Source organism: Apteryx rowi, unplaced genomic scaffold, assembly GCF_003343035.1.
Source record: "Apteryx rowi isolate R43461 unplaced genomic scaffold, aptRow1 scaffold_51, whole genome shotgun sequence".
Classification (NCBI taxonomy): domain Eukaryota; kingdom Metazoa; phylum Chordata; class Aves; order Apterygiformes; family Apterygidae; genus Apteryx; species Apteryx rowi.
In genome coordinates this window covers 1599324-1618362 of record NW_020450772.1, presented here as the reverse complement: position 1 = coordinate 1618362, position 19039 = coordinate 1599324, and the positions used below count along the sequence as shown (strand labels likewise).

Genomic DNA, 19039 nt, shown 5'->3' with positions numbered 1-19039 from the left:
TTTGTACTACTAACTTAGAAAAATCAAAGCACCTATTTAATACAATGACTATAATTTACTGTCTGCTAAAGACTGTAAACTGCATCTTTTCTTTGCACATTGAGGTTCAAAGCCAAACAGCTCTGGTGGAAACCACTGAAGCTGATGGAATTACATCAGGGACAAATCTGGCTTTTGGATTTTGACATCTTATGTAATAAGTGGCTACAGGCCATAATACCAGTCTACAGTTCCTGTTTCAGTGTGTTATTAAGAAAGATCCTGAATCTAATGACAGGTCACCCAACTATAAAATGTAAGACTGTAAAAACTGAAGCAAAAAGTTAAACTGAGACTCCATTTATTAGGAAAATCATGTTTTAAAAGCTAACTAGACAGAGGTACCTCATTTTAGAAAGTAATAATCTAGTTAACAGGTGGTTGGTTGTTACCTGCTGAGGTCTAATAAGAAATTATGCAGCAAAACTGAGAAAACTTAAGATTTACTGCTTTAGTTCACCTAAGTAGTCTCTCTGTATTGTATTAGCACCTCAGACTTCAGTCGAGATTTGGACCTGATTCTGGTCAGGAGGGGAGGTAGAAATGTGGGTATAGACTTACTCAGACGATCTCCTTTAGCGTTTCACCTCTCTCTCTTCAAAACACAGCTAACAACAGTTAGAAAGAAAATCCTTTACAGATGATCATACCATAAATACCTGATTTGTTACTTGCTAGTACTACTAGCAATTCTGATCCTCCCCCTCTGCCCCCCACATTTGTCCAGTTAGGGCAAGAAGACTCAGAAAGTCCTGGCTTACTAGTCTATGGGATATAAAATGCTGAGTTTCCTTTGTTGCCTGAAAACACCACATAGTCTTTTAAGAATATGCAGGGAGCCACTTCTTAATCAGTTTTCTGATGCTTTTTTCCTAGACCTGTCTGCTCTGTGTAGTAGCTTTTAAAATAAACAACATTTGGGTCAAATGCAAGTCACTTTATCCTGGTAAAAGAAATGGATTTGACAGTCACGAGAAAAAACAGGACATCAGTTTTTATCATCTGTTTTCACTGGCACACTACAAATGATGCTCTGATACTTGTTCCTAGGCCTGACTTAGCAAAATGCATCAGAGAACAAATCAACCATCTCTGCTGTGGCTGTGCCTGCCGCTTCCTAGTACTGAGCTGAGCTTTGACCCTGCATCTCGGAGCCCACCTACAGCATCAGCGAGGGCTCCGAGCAGCTGCTCGCCGCGGTTCGTTAGATGAAACTGGCACAAAGGGTATCACAGACAGGGAAAGCAGAAGAGGCTGGATGAGATTAAAAGTTGACTGCATTTAGAAGAGATCTGTCATGATTAAAAGGGAGTGGGGGGGAGGGAAATACTGCAACTGTAAGACAAAGACAAGCTGTCAAATCAGAAAGCAAAACAGCTGTTGCTGCCAGGAGTGGGGGCTGGATACTCGAACAGTTTGTTCTAATATTAAAAAGAAATTTTAGTAGAGCAGATCAGTACACGCAAGCAAAATACTCCTTAAACATGGCAAGGCCATGGCAGATTTTCTCAAAGCTCTTGGAAAGGTATGAACAATTGTGTTTCTACATGATTAACTACAACTTTATACTTATTGCTATTGTTTTCCTACATAAACACTGGCTGATGCCTCTGCCAAGCATCCACATAATTATCACATTGTATTTTTATTCACAATAATAAGCTCTTTGAGAAAGAGGAAAAAAAAAAGTCTTTCCTTATTGTTTTTGCAGTCTTGTAATTTTTTTTGTCATTCAAAGGTGTGACTGAATAATAAGATATTGGCAAACACTGATGCCAAATTCTGAAAGAAAGAAGGGCATTTGTTTGCCGGAAAGGTATTTTATTTACTGTAGTGAGCTGTCGTAATTCCAAGCCATTCCTTGTCTGCCTGAATTGACTACTGACTTCCCTATTGCAGTGCAAGAGTAGTTTTGGACCATAAAAGATAGATTCCCACTGGCAAGCAATGCTGCATAAGACTTAGGTGCAAAATGACTTAAAAAAATCACTGCTTGACCATGCGAACACTTTTGTACCACCTTACAGGTGGTTGTCCAGGGTTTCTACAGACATGAAAGATTTGGATATTGGACAATTTTTAGAAAGAGAAGTGCTGTTAGCCCTAATCTTAAGGTGATACCTGAGACTCTCTGACCACAGCCACTGACTGCTAAGATTATTACTTCTGAGTATCTCTGACACTTTCAGGTTTTCAGGAGCTCTGAGCCCCTGTAACCCTAAGAATCCAAAGGAAATGCAGATACTTTGCCTTTGAAGGATGTGCTGGAAAGTCTCTCGGTGCTCCCCTGCATCCTTCCTGCAAGCTGAAAGGGTACAGCAGTATCAGACTGCCTTAGCAAGCCCAGAAGACCACAAGAGTAGGGCCCCTGTCTCAGCAAGTGACACAAGGGCACAATTTTCTAACAGCCAGGTAGATACCAGCAGCTGCTATGGTACAGAACTTAAAGTAACTTGTAACCCTGGTGTATTCCTCTATACCTGTAAAATATGTCAGACTAGGTCTGCATGAGTTTGTCCTTCAAGTTGATGCACGCTATTTCCCACACTACTACTGCCTGCTGCTTTCAGCCACCAGGATCTTTAAAAACACCGTAGCAAATAAAGAGACTAGAGGAAAAGATGTAGAGCAGACAGGAGGGAATGCAAGGAGGARAAGGGAAAGAATGAAAGGAGTTGGACAAAGACAACAGATGAGTGTTTAAACAGCAGCAAAATCTCACTTGGAAAAGATTCTGAGCTACTGCTTTTGAGCTTTGCTGGCATGAACCATTCCCCCGTAACAAGCCTGGTTAGTGGCCATCTTCTGATGCTGCTGGCACAGGAGGAGGCCACTCATGACAACGCTGTGTCTGGCTGCGTGTTCTGCTGCCCTCTGCCGCAGGCGCGGCCTCCCTGTGGCTGAGGGCCTGCAAACTGACCTGTTTGTTAGTAAGGGTGCCATCAGGGAAGGAAGGCAAAAGGAGGGAGAAGAGATTAGGGACATAAACCCAGGAAGCTTCTGGAGTCAAGCAAAAGGAACACTAGATACTATTTAGCTTTTTCATTTTGTAAGCATTTAAATAGACCCACACTTAGAAGAAGAAATCCCCAAATCTCTCTTTTTCTAAGGGAGAAAGAACCCCTCTAAGTTTTGATAAGTAAAACTCACAGACTGAGCATGGGCCCATGCCAGTAAGGAAGTTCACTGCAATTTTGTACCCAATGATTTATTACAATTGGTGCTATGTACTGTTTATCAATAAAAGCATAATACAGGAAGTGTATTTTCTACAATGCACTGTTATAAAGTAAAAAAAGGCCCAAGTTGTTTGCTTCTTAAAGATGCAATGTTCTTCTGCAGGTCAGTCAGTCTGGAATGACATTAATTCAGCCTACAGGGAGAAGCTAAGGGTTTGATCCCACCAACTCATATCTGGGCAGACTCCTCAGTCCCTTGCAAGGCGTTCAGTAGTTATCCTTGCAGGACAGGCACAGAGTAGTAGCATGCAAAAAATCCAATTTTTCTTTGTATTTATGTAATAGGAGCATCAATCATAGTACTAAGATCAGTTTTACTTCAGCAGTTACTTCTGGTTACTGTGGTTACTGATCTCAGGCATCTTATCTATTTTTGAAGCTGCTTATCCTTTCCAAACTTGTACATTCTGAAAATAAGAGTTACTGTTTTGAAATTCTTAGAAAAACCTTAAAGGCAACTAACAATACAGGGCAACTTTAAAAAAAAAAAAGACTAACGCAGTGAAAGAGATACAGAAAGCAGTATAATTCATGGTTAAAAATATCCAAAACCACAATATAAGTCATTCTTCCACTGGATACAATTAGGAAAAAAAGAGATACCTTTGTGATAAAAATCTAACAACAAGGTGCGATGTTGTCTTGGAAGCAGATTGGGGGGGGGGAGCCCAGCCAGATGAATAAAGCTGGACCATTAACCATCATGTAGCTTTAGCTAACTGTACAAACAATCCAGTATTGCTTCATGTATTTCAAGTTTATTATCAGAAGAGACCACTGGCTTACCTCATCCAATCTTCTCAGTAATAAAGACCACTGAACTTCACCATATTAGCCTTATGCTGAGTCCAATCTGTCTAAAATATACCTTTTATAAAAGCATCTAGTCTTGACTGGAAGATGTCAGGGGATGGACAATCCATTCATTCCCTTGGTTTTTCAACTGTTTATCTTCCTAAGTATTAGCAAGCAGTGTCAAATTTTGAAGTTGTGTTGTGGGGGTTTGGGGTTTTGTTTGTTTGTTTTTTTGGATCAAGCTTCCAGCCACTTCACTGGAACGCTTTCTTATTCCTATATTCTTATTCTTTTTAAAAAAAAAGGTAATGTCCACTGCTACCTTAAAGAGCAATAGGATATAAACCTTTATTGTTCCACCTTTGTCAGAGTTCATTTTCTATGGATTTGCATTTCTGTAACTGTATTTACATTAGAAACTTCAGCTCCTGAGAGGCTTAATGTGGAGTAGCAAACAGCCTTCAAAACCAATTCAATCCCATGTCTTCAAGTAATATACCACGTGGGGACAGGTAACCTCTAGGATTAGAATCAGTTAGATCTTCCACCTCCTCCTTTTCCTGGGTTCTTTGTCCTCATTTCATGCCAAGCTTTCACCAGTGGTTCTCTGTTCTTCCATATAAGCTCATGGCCGTATGTCACATACCACCTGAGAAAGAAAATACCAGTTAAAACTAACTGTAGCTCTTCCCTTGACCTGAGGAAGAGGCTGATCACTGAAAGCAGGTAACCAGAATGCTTAAAATACAAGACAGGATAAACTGAGGTAGAAATAACGTTTTTAGAAAGTGTTTGACAGTGCCATGTAAGCCACTTGTTCTCTTTTCTCCTAATAAGTAACCTCTTTATATTCTTGCTGGTGTGAGTCTTGAGAATGAATGGTTTTCATAGTTCTAATTTCATGCTTTCGTGACTTCTACTTAAAGATGCAGACTATTTCCATTTAACACTGTTAAATGAGGAGATCTTATTAACGTGTACAAGTATCTGAAGGGAGGGTGTCAAGAGGACGGAGCCAGACTCTTTTCAGTGGTGCCCAGCGACAGGACGCGAGGCAATGGACACAAACTGAAACACAGGCAGTTCCACCTGAACATGAGGAAAAACTTTTTCACTGTGAGGGTGACAGAGCACTGGAACAGGTTGCCCAGAGAGGTTGTGGAGTCTCCTTCTCTGGAGATATTCAAAACCCGCCTGGATGCAATCCTGTGCAACGTGCTCTAGGTGACCCTGCTTGAGCAGGGGGGTTGGACTAGATGATCTCCAGAGGTCCTTCCAACCTCAACCATTCTGTGATTCTGTGAAAACAGCAATGTTGCCTGTGCTAATCCTTACCAACATTAATTCAAAGGTATTTTTCTTATATGTAAATACAGCTGAAATTACCCCTTAATGAAGAGCCACTCCATCCAAAGTGAATTTTCCCCTATAAACAACTGAATGAAGAATTAGCCTAACAACTTTTTCTGGCTTAATTTATATTTATACAAAACTATACAAACGTCACTATAAGTCATTAAGCAGTGGAGGTTACAGTGTAAAGGAAAGGAGAAAGAGGTGGGAGGGGAAGCAACCACATGAAAATAATTAAAAGGTTCTCCCACATGCTAACACACCTAAGTCTTGAACAAAAGCACTTTGGTATGAGCCATCAGTCAGTGCTAGATAAACTGGCCATTACATTAAGCCACACAGTGGCTTTCTGAAGTGGATAATTGCCTATGAGGCAATAAATAAAAAATGCTTTGTTCATTCAACCTATGACCTAAATGGAGACCTTGTTTAAGGATGAAACAACCAAAATGATCACTGAATAGAAAGTGTACTTATGTAGGTGAGGAAGAAGGACACCTGTTAAGACAATTTTTACTGTAACTGCTATCCTATTTCAATAATATGTGAATCTGTATTATAATGACAAGCTGATATAGATGTATCAAGGTGGAAAGCAGGCACAAATCAGCAAGGCCACACCAAAAACATTTGTGATGGCAAGAGAAAGTAAAGGAGGCTGTGGGGAGCAGAACTTACCAACAGCAAGGCCAAGAAATAGCAAACAAAGGCAAAACAGTTCAGAGAGCAAAATCAGTGTTCTCTGGCTCTTTTAGACTGTACCTTTCAGATAGCCACACTGAGGAAACCAAAACTGTTGTTAATCACTGTATTGCACTATCTAATGCCATGAAAAGATGGAACAATGTTCTTCCAACTTCCATAGCATCCTAGATGCCTTGGTAAGGTAGTTACAGGACAAACTCATTGGGAACGTTTTTGTAAAAAGCTTTAAACTCATTCTTTAGTTGACAGAGTTAAGTGTCAAGTAGGTTTTAACCTATGTTTAAAAATGTTCTTAGCAGTAAGTGTTTGTGGTAGACAACAGTTAGCGAAATTAAGGGAGAAGGGAGAAACTCATTGGGTAACATAGTTCAAACACAGACCAGTGCAGAACTGTTTCCTACAAAATGGTTTCTACTGGTTCTCCCCACTTAGGAAAGGCCCTGAAGGCTCCACACAGAAAGACAAAAGCAGCAGCACTGTAAAACAGCAGTAGAAGCTGTTCAAAGGAATTTGGCCTGAGCCGATACTCACTCAATAGCACTCTCTAAATTGGTAATTAGAGATAACATTGGGACACAGGAGCTTTGTCTTAGCTGTGTAATTCAAAAGATGTTTTAATTTGCCCGCTCTGTTTTGTGAGAATCCTTTCGCCCTTGCAGCTCTCTCCAGTGTGCTGGGGAGAGCAGGACAGAGGCAGTCAGTCAGCCCAGGCTGTAGTGACAGGATAATCCGATATCCAGTCTGTTATTCTAAGCCAGTTCAGATCAATTCCTTGCAGTTCTAAGCATCGGTTAGCAGCATCACCACAATTTAATGGCATCACAAAGATAACAGTGAATTGTCCTCAGTGCTACTTAAGACAACCTAATTCCCACCTCCCCCCCCCCCCAAAAAAGAATTGCTTTCAGTGATAAGAGGAAGAAAAGAGGGAAAAATACAGGCTGAATTTTCACAGGAGGAATTTAAATATTCCCTGCTGTATCAGTTATACAAAACAAAATAGATACAAACTTACATTCCAAATAGAGCTCCTCCAAGATGTGCAGCATGGTCAAAAAGTCTCCAGCCCAGAGCAAGCCCTGCAGTGTCGAATGCAATTATGGCTTTTAAAGCCTAGAAAGGAAAAGTCACAGAACGGACAGAATCAGCCACAGTATCTAATGGCCAGTAGTTAGAAACCTGATAGAGTAGCAGAGAGCAAATATGTGGATCAAAAAACGTTCCGAAACTTTTATATCAATGCAGTGGTTTTAAGTTTCTTTCAAAACAGATTCTGTCTTTAGTTGTACCATGCTGTCAAAATACATACATAAGCAACTACAGAATAAAGCAGGGTCACGAATGTGGCTTTTTCAAATACTCAACCCCTTCAAAAACTTATTTCTAAAAACTACTACTCAGGATCAGGGGGGAAATAAAAGGAAATTACTTGAAAGAGAATACATATAAAAAAAGACACCATAAAACATGGAATTCTAGAGTGCTTATTCACTGACTCTAACATAGCTTAGATTTATGGGGATCTGTCCTTCCAAACACAGCCCTCTAATAGATGGAACATGTGGGGCAGCATCCTTGCTTTCCCATTCAGTAACTATCGCTCATCACTCTCTGCTAAATGACGTCCTTCCTGGAAGGTGGAAGCTCAGGATGACAGTGAACTACTCCATGGTAAGAAGCAGTAGGAGCAATGGTGTATCACCCTCCCTTAGGAGGACACAAATCACCATAATTTCAGTCATGCAAAATTTTACTAAATGCCTCATTTCAAGACACCAATAGAATTAATGTTAGGATGAAATGCTACCTTAAGAAGGATTACTTTCCTTGAGTATTTCTTTTAGAATAACAGTTATGGAGCAATGCTGGCTTTTTTTTTTAAGCCCATTAAAGTATACATAAGGTAGGCTATAGGAGTACATAAAGTTTAAAAATATATTTAAATGGTAGAAGTTCTTAGTAAAGGCTACATCAAAAATTGAGGTTTATTTTGCAACAAGCAATGTTCTTGTTTCAGTGTTGTAATGAGTTCCTCCTCAGGGCGATAGTTATCTGTGGCTCTGCCAGTACTTTCAGTAGTACACCCTCACCATTTATGTCAGGAAAGATGCAATTAGAGTGGCATGCAAAAAAACCCAGGTCCACTCAAGGAACAGAATGCAAGAAAAACATGAAGACTACATTTAAGAACGTTTGTTGAAATCTGTAAGCTTCATTTACAAAAAATATTAAACCTAGTGATCTTGAAATGACAAAGCTTAATTGCTTTAAGTAGCATAATAAAACAACTTTAAATGGTGGACCAAAGACAATTAACTCATTTAAGCAAGTGAAGGTATACATGAGAAGTTATTTTTAAAAATGGGGTAGTGGATGTGGTTAAAAGCATTTAATGAAGCAAGGAGGAGTGCTGGAGGTACACAAAGAAAAACCTCAGCAAGTTATTCCTAATCCTAACTGTTCTTAGAATGTCATAGGAGGTCTTCAAATGAAGAGACAGGTATTCCTCTGTGGCTGGAATGGCATTTCCCTTGACAAATGAAACTCTTCCATGCTCCTGACCAGTTTTCAGCAAAAAGAGAATCTAGGTATCAGAGGTTAGTCTGTAACAGGTGCTGTTTATACAAAATACCACACACCAGGAAGACACTAGGTTAAAATGATGCATGCACACATTTTCTCTGTCAGGCAACCCCCTAAGTCCCTCCCTCCCCATTTCTTTCCTCTCTAAGTATCAGATCTGAAACAGACCCACAAGGGATGGAATTTAGAATAATCCTAAACTGACTATACACTTGGATAAGTGACCATGCTAGACTGCAACAACTCAATCCAGTATTCAGGACTTCCACATCCTTGTATTCTTTTTAAAGATAAATTTGACAGCTTAGAAACACAGGCACACGTTCAGATACTGCTGAGGCATAAGGAAAGGGTTTTAAGCATAGGATTTCTTCAAGGTTCAAAGGCACTTACGCTTCCTGCTGTAAATGTAAACACTGGAAGAAAGATGATGGCTAGCTTGGCTTCTGGCATCTTTGTACATACAGCTGCAAGGACAGTCATTATAGCTCCCGACTGTAAATACATTAAAATACATGAAAGTAAGCTGAGATGTTATGTAAGGGAAACTTTATTTTTCTGCATGTGAACCTATTTTTCTTTTGGCTTTCATTTTCAAAAGCGGCCCTCTGATAAGCCTCAAAGTACAAAGCAGCATGGCAAAGTGTGAACAAAAATAAAACAAGACACCATTATTTAATTTGAATAGCTGAAGCTATAAATACTGAAAAAATACCTCAGATGCTTTATCTGACCTCTAATAATCAAGAAATTAAAAAAAAATTAATGTGCTTTTTCCAGTAAACCCTAGAAATCTACATATACATTGATCAAACAGACATCTCTGAAGAAGGGAATAAGTCTGAAGCTTGCATCAAAACAAGGAATGGAGGGGCAGAAAATCCTTTGTCAAGGACATGCATAAATCCCTGGTCTGCATTAAATTGGCCACAGGCTTTCACATCCATGAAAAGTCTCAGTGAAAAAGCTGTGAATACAGTAAATTAATACAACATTGCAATTTCAATAAGATATGATCAGTAAGTCTAATGGAAAATAACATACTCCGGAGAGTTTATTCCCAGGATAAAGGGAAAACACATAGCACTGCCAGAAATTCAAACTTACGAACTGGCCAACAAGTTTTTCATTCCATTTGAAAAACAAGCCAGATTTCTGGCTTCTAACAAAGTTATTTGTTAAAACAAGTTAAGAAGCCTGTAAAACTTGGCAAATGACTAGGTTTACTTCAAACTTACAGCAAGGTAAATGCTTTAAAAACATTCTACAACTCTAAATACTTGAACAGACAACCAAAACACCTCCTCAGCTTGCCTCATATCTTGCAAACTGTGAGACTTCTGGCAGAAGTACTGCAGAAAGGAAGGATGAAAGAGAGCACAGTATTCTTTACAGCTTCCACTAGTATCACATGCTGATTTTGACTGTCTTGATTACATGATTTCTTTCAAAAGCATTCTATTTTCCATTAGAGAAGACTGTGATGCACAGTTATGCAATAATATTTAAAGAAATAAGTTACAGAACTGAACCATCTGCTCAGTGACAAGAAGCCCTACGGCCGAGTACTCACTTACAACCCACTAATATTAAGCAGCATTAGTTTTGGCTGCCAATGCAAGAGAATTGGAGTATTTGAGGAACAGCCCAGTTCTTGCACAGGAATCAGTGGCTGGTTACTTGGCAGTAACCCTTCCTAGTCTCTAGTATCCAGAATATCCTTGACATTTCTAAGCAGGTTGAATAATACAGCAGGCTTTGAAAATGGCTTTCGAAATGCAGTAAGGTATCTTGTATTTTGAGATACTCACAGCTCCGAGGGATGGTTCAAATCTTCCAGTGGCCATTTTAGCAACATAACTGACAAAAGTGGAGATAACCCCTAGAAAGGAAAAGCTCCTATTAGAAACCAGGTCAGCAATATAGACAAGAATTAGAAAGCACAACAATGTTATCCGTACATTTTCCTAAAGAAGCTAGCACAGCACTTTTTTTTTTTCTTTTTAACTTTGAAAACAGTCATCTTTTTTCAGGAATCTCCTATAATTCTGTATTAAAAGCTATTTTATTTTGGCAACTAAGCATGCTTTTAAACCAGGTACTTGTACTTTCATGCTATTTTAAAGCCCAGTATCCTAAAGTGATCAAATTTCTGTATGATAGCAAATAAGCACTGCAGTTAGCAATGTGTGGGATTGAACAATTACCATCTGTCACCATAAATACATTTATTAATCCTGCACACATTTTATTTGCATAAATGCATACTTTTATAATGTTGTAAATATACATATTTAACATTACCAGCAGAAAGATACACTGCAATGAACTGCTCACATCCCAGAAGAGAGACTATGCTGGTGGAAAAACTCCATAAAACATACATATTTGCTGCCATGTGGAAAAGAGAGAAGTGACTAAATGTAGAGAGTAGCATGGGAGAACACAGGACTCCTACAAGAGAGAAAAACAGTAAATGAAAAACAAAGTCAGTATTTTGATCTGTGTTAGCTTACACGTCATGCAGACTAGAAATTTATCGAGATATTATAGGCTAATGTAATAAAAAACTGAAATGTAACAAGTTTCTCATTCTGTGCAATACCTGTTGAAAAGTAGAACGGGCACCCTAGAGATATGCAAGCTGCACAAACAGCTGCTTTCAAAAGTCTTAATTCCCTGCAGGGAATGCTTTACAGGGGTGTTTTACATGGAGTTCTATCTTACAATATTACTATGCTTTTAAAAGTGCAAAAGAGATTTATGTATGTATATGGTGAGAGATTTTTAATATTTTATATGAACATCTATATAGAATTATTTTTGCTATGGAGACGGACTCAAGGGAAAGTTAGTGTTCTTTTCAAAAAGCTACTAGCTCTCCTCACTGAAATAGCAGCCTGGAAAATGTAAAAAGACTAATTAGCAGGTTTAAAGGTCAGCGCTGTTTTAAAGGGAATTGTTTGGGAGCTGTAAATCATATTGATGCTCAGATTTGGGGTTTTAGCTTTGGGGTTGCGGGGGGAAATCAGTTTAGTTTCCACTCAGCAGAAATGAGAGGATAGCAGAAGCTTCTCTCCTAAGGCACACTTGTCTCATCCTTCTAATCCCTCTCTCTACTGCGGAAATGAAAGCTAACTGTTCTGCCTTTAAATACTAGTAACTTGCTTTCCTAAGTTAGCCTCTTCTAAACATTTCACACACAATGAAAGCTGAGGTTTGTTTCATGTGATCTAAAGGCCAGCTCTGCAACAAGGGCTCTGTGCGTAACAGACTAATGCYTGCCTGATGACAAAAGCACACATGCAAATGACCAGTGACTGTTCATATCTCCACCCCACAGAACACTAAGGAAAAAAAAAAAAATCACATTTGAAACTTTTTTTTTTAAATAGCGTTACATAGTAGGATTTCTTTTCCTCTTCCCCAAAGTCTAGGACAATTAGCATTCTGTCCAGGAAAGCAGCAGGGGTTGCTATCACTAAGAGAATTGCCTCCTCACCTTTACAAAGGCAGAGGCTGCATCCCACTGAATGCAGTAAAAGACCAGACAGCAGGCGACAGTGTTGACAATTTTTTTTCTTCAAAAAATCAGATTCATTACTTGTAACATTCTTCCCTCAAAGCTTTTCCTGCCTAGACAAACTGAAGTGTTTGGGCCTGACTGAGAACTTACTTGCTGCTCCATGACTTACAAGCAAAGCAGCCACCCCAAATTGTGACAGTATAATCAGATGTTCTAGTATATCCCAATGTAGCTAAGTCATTACTGTTCACTTACTGGAGGAGGGATCTGAGGTGAAATATGTAAACATAATCCGTCGCATAGCAGGCAACCTCCATAAACAGAATACAAAGGCATTTGCAGCTATAATACCTAGTAAGAGGAAAAAACAGGACAAAAACAAAATATCAATGTTCCATGCAGTAGTGCCTATGGTGGTATGCAAAAGTATGCTTACAAGAATCATGCTTTTTCTTCACTATTCCATTAAAAGCAGCATCTACTTTTCACTTTGTGGAGCTTAGAAAAAGTAAAGAGAAATACAGGAAGCTATATGTATATGATGAAAATCTTTTTAGAAATATCACGTTTAACCATAACTTTTATTTTAACATACATTGTATTGAATACAACACTGAAGACATTTAGGCTATGGTTTCAAACTTCCACTGCAGAGCCAATGAAAGAAGAGCCAACTTAGGAGGTGCCATTTTTTGCCTCTCCAGCTGCTTGTTCCCAGTTATTACCACCCCATCTGCTGCACAACTGCATTCCAGACAAGATTTGTGAAGTTAGTTTAACTGCGCTTGGAGGGGCGGAGGATAAGGGAACTGCACAACCGTGCAGTACACACCCTTTTCATCTCGTGGAGAAGTCTGATTTTTTTGTGAGGGACTTGTAAAGATACTGGTTTGAGATCAAGCACACAAAGCTGATTTGGCATGGCTCAGGGATTGTCACCATTGGGGCCCAGCTTTTACTACACAGCTGTTTATTCTGACCTTATTTTAGTTTAAATAGGAGTGTAAATAAGCAGAAACAGAATGATGCAAAATAAATGTGATTCTTGTTTAAAGTGCCCTTCCTATTTCTATCAAAGCATTTAGGTATTTAAAATGCTTTATAATAGCTAGAAACATTAAAGGGGGAAATAATTGTGCTTCCCTTAAAGAACATTAAATGCCACATAATTATTCTCCACTTGAAGTTTGCAATGAAACATAAAAATTGTGGAAAAACTGTGATGCCTAAGTCCTAGAACCAAAATTCTTACAGACCCCTTCTTTTAACACTCCAATCCTATTCCACAATGACCTTTTATTAGAGAAAATATTTTCCCTGTGTGCTCAACCAAGATATTACAGTATCGTCAACAATATCAATACACTAAACCCAACCTTGTTATAGCAATCAAGGGCAAGTATCTGAATGGCTCAAGATTTACCAGCTAGAATTAATATTGCATGTGAGATTAACTAGATGTTGAGGGATACCTGAACGTTTGGGGTTTTTTTTCCCTAAAATGTTTCTGCAGACAAGTAAATGACATCAGAAAGTTACTCAAACTCTAACTAACATTATTTCTTGTAACCTGCTAATAATATATATTCAGGAAATACTTAATGTAGATTATAAACGCTGGATATGGCTCAGCTCCTTTATTTGGATTTGAATCAAGTTCTCATCAACTTCTCTCCACACATCATATCATGGGATTTCAAGTGGTATTTGGTTAACCAGGCAAAACTACATCATAGCAATAGGGAGGTACATAAGATGGCCAGTTCTTATTTGCAACACTGTGTAAAACAGCAAAAAAACCCAGGGAATTTCATTTCCATCTATCACTGAAAGAATGCAATAAATATGCAACGTTCCCCTCTGTGGTGGATAACAGCCACTTTACTTAGTAGACTATGTAACTAGTCAATCTATGCTGGATGAGAAAGTCATTCTCTTTAGGGACACCTCATGTCTACACAGCCTTTCAAGACAGCACTTAGAACTGCACGCACACAAAAAGTACATAATTAGCTCATATTCCTTCTAAAAAGCAGTTGCTGTTTTTCACAGTTCCTTAGAAAGAAATGTTGCGGGGGGGAGGATTCTAGATAATCCTTCATGATCCCCCACACAAATGAACAGCAATTTTTTTTAATGCTGACAAAAATGTTTTGTAAGAAGAAGATGTAGCAGAAATAGTGTATCTGCAGGTGTAAGTTTATACATGCGTTGTGCCTAGTGACTTAAACACGGTATGAAAGCCATCTGTTGTAACATACTGTACCTGTTTGCCATATTTCTCTTCCTGTGAATGTCTAATACTTGTAAGCTAACACAAACCTGTCACAGTCCGCTGACCCTCAGTCAGGCTACTCCACCACCTGTTAACCTGAAACAGAAGAGGTATTCATCAATGCCACTACAGTGTATTTGCCATTTCAGAACTGGTCACACAAGGCTCTACCTTTTTAAGACTGCAAAGCGTTCCTTTTGAAACTTTTACGTAAAGCAGCTTCAAAGTTTTATTTCTTATTGATTTAGCTTTTCAAATGGGTATTTCTTCCTCAGGAGTAGTTAGCTACCCTGCTTCTAATATATCCAAACACAGATGAAGAGTCTTAAAACAGAATGGAGTTGTAGCATTCTACATAACTCCTTTGGTTGCGTCTGCCTGCACTAAACAAGGATTTAGCCCATAATTCTTATGTTAGCAGATTAGCCAAAGTAAGCATCAACCCTGCCTTGATTAAGTCTCATCCTAAAGCTACCTAACGTCACACCACCCACCTTTCAGAGATTCCACTTTTGTGCCAGGGTCGCTTTTTGCAGAGGTGGCTCACAAGATGTGGAATTCATTCCCCCTTGCGTCCTGCTCACCCAGCCCTCCTTCAAGTTTATAACCCCTGAAAAAATTTATTTTGAGCACAGTCAGCCCACAGATAAATTTTTTCCTCCCTTTTTCCCTCTTCAAACTTCTAGAAGCAGTTTAGATAAATATTTTATTGTTAGTGCTATGACCTTCCAACCATATTGAGGAAGATAATGTTATATAAATTAGTTGCAGATTGTGGGGGCGGAAATTACAGTGTACAAAACAAACCACTCATTCTCTGATATCAAGGTAACCAATTCATTGCATTTTTTTGTTTAATTCTCTGGCACAGGATCCAGATACCAGTTATTCCTACTAAGTCCTCCAATAAACAAAGGTGGTTTTTCTATAACAAACAGAATGCCCTCAGAAGCTATAGGGGGATCCTGAATTTTTATAAATTGAACTTACCAGGTGAAGGCAGGGGTTGGGAATTTAAACCTATTAGCAACAGGGTAGTTCTGTTTTGGTTTTGGATAACTAATCAGAATCCAGCAGACTTTCATGCTTTGAAGGAAAACAGATGTTTAAAACTGGAATTATTTCAAAATATCATTAAGGGGCAGTCATGATCTCACCTGCACTTCACAGACACCATGCAAGAGAGCATGCCCATGTGAAAAGAAGTACCCTAGCATGCCCCCAGTTCACACTAAGGAAACAGGTGGCTCGCCTGTGTCCTGCTTAGGACACCRGGGTTCTCCAGTGGCTTGCTCAGCCCTACTTCCCTTGCAAAAGCAGACCAAAATGAGGAATCAGGCCTGGTCTACCAAAAGCCAGAGCAGTAACCTTGAAACAAATGTAAAACACGCATCTTTAAATATATTTAATCAACAACTATACTTTCTGCGATACCAAATAAACTGGTAGCAAGTTTTGTAGTACTTACTTCTTACTGTTCAGATTCCAAAGTGAAACATCTGCATGGAAATGTCTGCTTTCATTAAGAACAAAGCCCCCTAAATCCCAGATTTCTAAAGGTTGAAAATATGAATGTAAAACGCTCAGCAGCCAGAAGATTAAACAAGAAATTGTATGTTTAAAGTTCAGAATTTAATCTAAATATACCATCTTTGGGAACTGATGTTTGCTTTTAAGAACACTGAGAAATAGCTAATATATATATATTTTTTAATATAGTGAAAAACCAAAGGTACCTATTTTAGACCAGCTATTACTGGTCTCTCTCCCTTCATCTCTGGGTGCAGATGCTTTTTTTTCTGTGCCTGTGGACAACCGAAGACAAGCTTTTTTTCCAATACAGTTTTTGCAGTAATATTGTAGGTTAGTTTTCTAGAAGTAATTGTATTAGACTTTTTTAAAGTGAAATATAGGTGCTATAATTTGCTGAGAATCTATTATCTCTCCAAGTCCAAAACAAACAGGACAAGCACTGCTTGTATAAAAGGTGCTAGAGGGATCCACGCGCGTGGCCGTATCAGTCTAACCTTAGAAGTAACAGGGAGTTGCTCCTCGTCCCCGCGCTGCGCCGCCGGGGCGCTGACGGGCGAAGCGGCCTCCCGCCTACCTGCTTTCTGAAGTCGCCTCTTTTCTGAGGCCGAATCTTGTCCATCCAGTCCGCCCGAGCTTCCTCGAAGTAGGTCTGGACGCGGGACTTCAGCGACTCGTACTGCCAGATGGCGGCGGAGCCGAAGGCGCAGCCTGTGAACTGGGCGGCATCGGGCACGTCAAAGCCGGCGCCGCGACCGTTAACTGCCGCGACCGTTAGCGTTCGTTAAGCACCTCCGAGAGACCCCCGCCCGCCGGCCCGGCCGCGCCGCCCTTACCCCGACGGCGAAGACGAGCGGCTTCACGAGGCGCCTGGGCGAGGGGCGGCGGGCGCGGGCCGCCGGCTGCTGCGCCGGGGGGCAGAGGCTGCGCCGCGGCGGCGGGGGGCCGGGCTGCGCCTCGGCGGCGGCGCCGGCACCGGGGGGCTCCTCGGCGCGGGGCCGCGCCCGGCGGAACCCGCGCGGCTGCTCCAGCAGCACGGCAACTCTGCGGGGAGGGAGGGAGAGAGCATCCGTCAGCGCCGCCGCCGCCCCCGGCCCGGCCCGGCCGTACCTGTGCGCCTGCGGGCCCCAGGCGCGGGCCCAGCACCGCCACGCCATGTTCGAGGCCTCCCCGCGCGCCGAGCGCTTCCGGGGCAGCCGCCCGCCATCTTGGGGGCGCGGTGGGGCGAAGGAAGCCGCCGCGCCTCAGCCTCCCGGGGCGGGCGGCGCGCGGGGAGCCGGCCCCAGCGGCCCCGAGCACCGGGCACGGGCAGCCGGGCTCCTCCGGGAGCGCACCCCGGCGGCTCCCAGCGCCACGTTGAGGAGGTCGCTTCCGGTAGGGCCGCGGCCGGGGCCGGCCGCCATGTTGGGGCGGAGCGAGTACCTCTCCGCTGCAGCCGCCATTTCCCGAGCGCCGTTTCCGGTCGTTCCCTGCCATAGTTGGAGAGGCGCTTCCGCGGCGCGAGCTCGGTGAGCCGCCATGATGGGTGTGGCGGTTGTTCCTCCTCCCCCCCCCCGGGCTGGGCCACTGGTATTAGGGGGGTTTTGGAACTGTCTGGGTGGTTTTTACGTTTCCTTTATTCTTCTCCACAAGCCTTACTGCGTGGATGGGACTGATATCCAGAGGTCCCTTCCAGCCTAACTTATTCTATAATCCACTGTGTGAAGGGAAAGTTGACAGCAAAATGAGAATGATCTGCATATATCACTAGTAATTGCAGGTGACTGTTAGCCTGAGGAGAATATTAGTAAGTCGCACCAACTTTAGGAGCAGGGTCACAAAACCAAATCATCTGGAAGTGGAGTATAAAAGAATTAAGATTGTTTCTCATTTTTTTAWCAAGTTCTGAAAAATTCTGCCTCCTCAACGAAGGCTACGCACTGACCTGACAAAACCTCCCAGCTTGTGCTGGGGGATTACTTCCTGGGCTTATGTACTGCCTTTTGGGTTAAATCTGTATTTTATCTCTTTCTAATTGCACTGGTGGTCCTGGGTCAACCTCAGGATTTGTTTGAATTAAGCACGGATTAGCAGATTTGGGAACATATATAAATATTTATAGAAATGAAAGCAGTGTTGTACTCAATATTCTATCTCTGTTTTTCCATGTAACAAAATGAAAAAGAAATAAAAAGGTTTGTTTTAACTTTACAGTTTAGAGTTTTTTATCACTCATTTTTGCTTCCAGATATCTGAAAGCCTTCCAGAGACCTTATCAGGAGCGATTTACTTGTTTAAGCGACTCAAATATTTTTCTTTGTTAACCCTTCCTGTCTGGTGTGCAGGCCGCATACATTTTGGCTATGGTGTTTCTAATGTTAGGAAACATCCCTTTTCTTTTTGCACCCTGGGGCTTGTTTTTATTACATCACAGCTCTTAGGTGTATATGGCCTGTGTGTACAATTGCAGGGAGATGATGCTCTGGACTAGTTTTTTTTTTTTTTAATTATTATTATTATTATTATTATTATTTTATGGTCAAACTTGTTTGGACAGTCCCAAAGCCTATTTATTACTAGTTTGGCCATCAGCTCCATTCTATAAACAGGGCAAATATAAAGTGGTTAGTAGAATCAAGTCCTGAAGAGGAGGGTATATGTGGTACCAGCTGAAGGAAAAAACTGCCAGCTTCTGGAAACTTCTCCTTTGCAGATGGTTTCTATTAGCTGTGCTCTTATCCTGTCAAAGCAACAGGTTTCACTGGCATTATTTTTATCATTAACATTACAAGAGGAGGAAGAAATCGGCACCACCATCTCGTGGAGACTGGCAAGTGACGGGAAGCACAGAAGGGATAAGGACCTTGTCTGAACTGTCCTGTGAGTTTTGCTGGCAGGAGCAGGCAGGGCAGGGCTCCTGGAGGCAGAGGAGACCGCGGCGGGAGCAGAGCAACGCCAGCAAAGCCCAGCACAGAGCCATTGCAGGCTGCGGGATCTCTACCAGCAGGAACGTCT

The 19039-nt window shown here is 41.1% G+C and overlaps 2 protein-coding genes across 3 annotated transcripts in view; one reads left to right on the top strand and one right to left on the bottom strand.

The window, feature by feature from the left end:
* Positions 1 to 19039, top strand: part of LOC112972927 (claudin-19-like) — a 50811-nt gene that overhangs the window by 12612 nt on the left and 19160 nt on the right. The window lies entirely within an intron of this gene.
* PARL (presenilin associated rhomboid like) lies at positions 3781 to 17502 on the bottom strand. Of its 2 annotated transcripts, XM_026080161.1 has the most exons (10): positions 17468 to 17502; positions 16882 to 17089; positions 16623 to 16763; positions 14563 to 14611; positions 12496 to 12591; positions 11019 to 11168; positions 10526 to 10596; positions 9108 to 9209; positions 7147 to 7244; positions 3781 to 4722 (listed from the first exon to the last, which is right to left on the bottom strand). In XM_026080161.1, the coding sequence occupies exons 1-10, from the start codon at positions 17485 to 17487 to the stop codon at positions 4605 to 4607; spliced, it is 1053 nt and encodes a 350-aa protein (XP_025935946.1). In that variant the 5' UTR covers positions 17488 to 17502; the 3' UTR covers positions 3781 to 4604. The 2 variants fall into 2 exon arrangements, with proteins under 2 accessions (XP_025935946.1, XP_025935947.1); XM_026080162.1 differs by lacking the exons at positions 16882 to 17089; positions 17468 to 17502 and adding an exon at positions 17156 to 17263 and having other exon boundaries at positions 4403 to 4722.

What these genes read in the sequence shown, in the direction of transcription:
- PARL (XM_026080161.1), bottom strand. Translation starts at nt 17,487, where the DNA reads ATGGCGGCTGCAGCGGAGAG. An exon ending in GAGGCGACTTCAGAAAGCAG is followed by an intron (nt 14,612 to 16,622) that starts GTAGGCGGGAGG and finishes CTTCTGTTTCAG; the next exon opens with GTTAACAGGTGGTGGAGTAG. An exon ending in TTGAACCATCCCTCGGAGCT is followed by an intron (nt 9,210 to 10,525) that starts GTGAGTATCTCA and finishes ATGTATTTACAG; the next exon opens with TCGGGAGCTATAATGACTGT.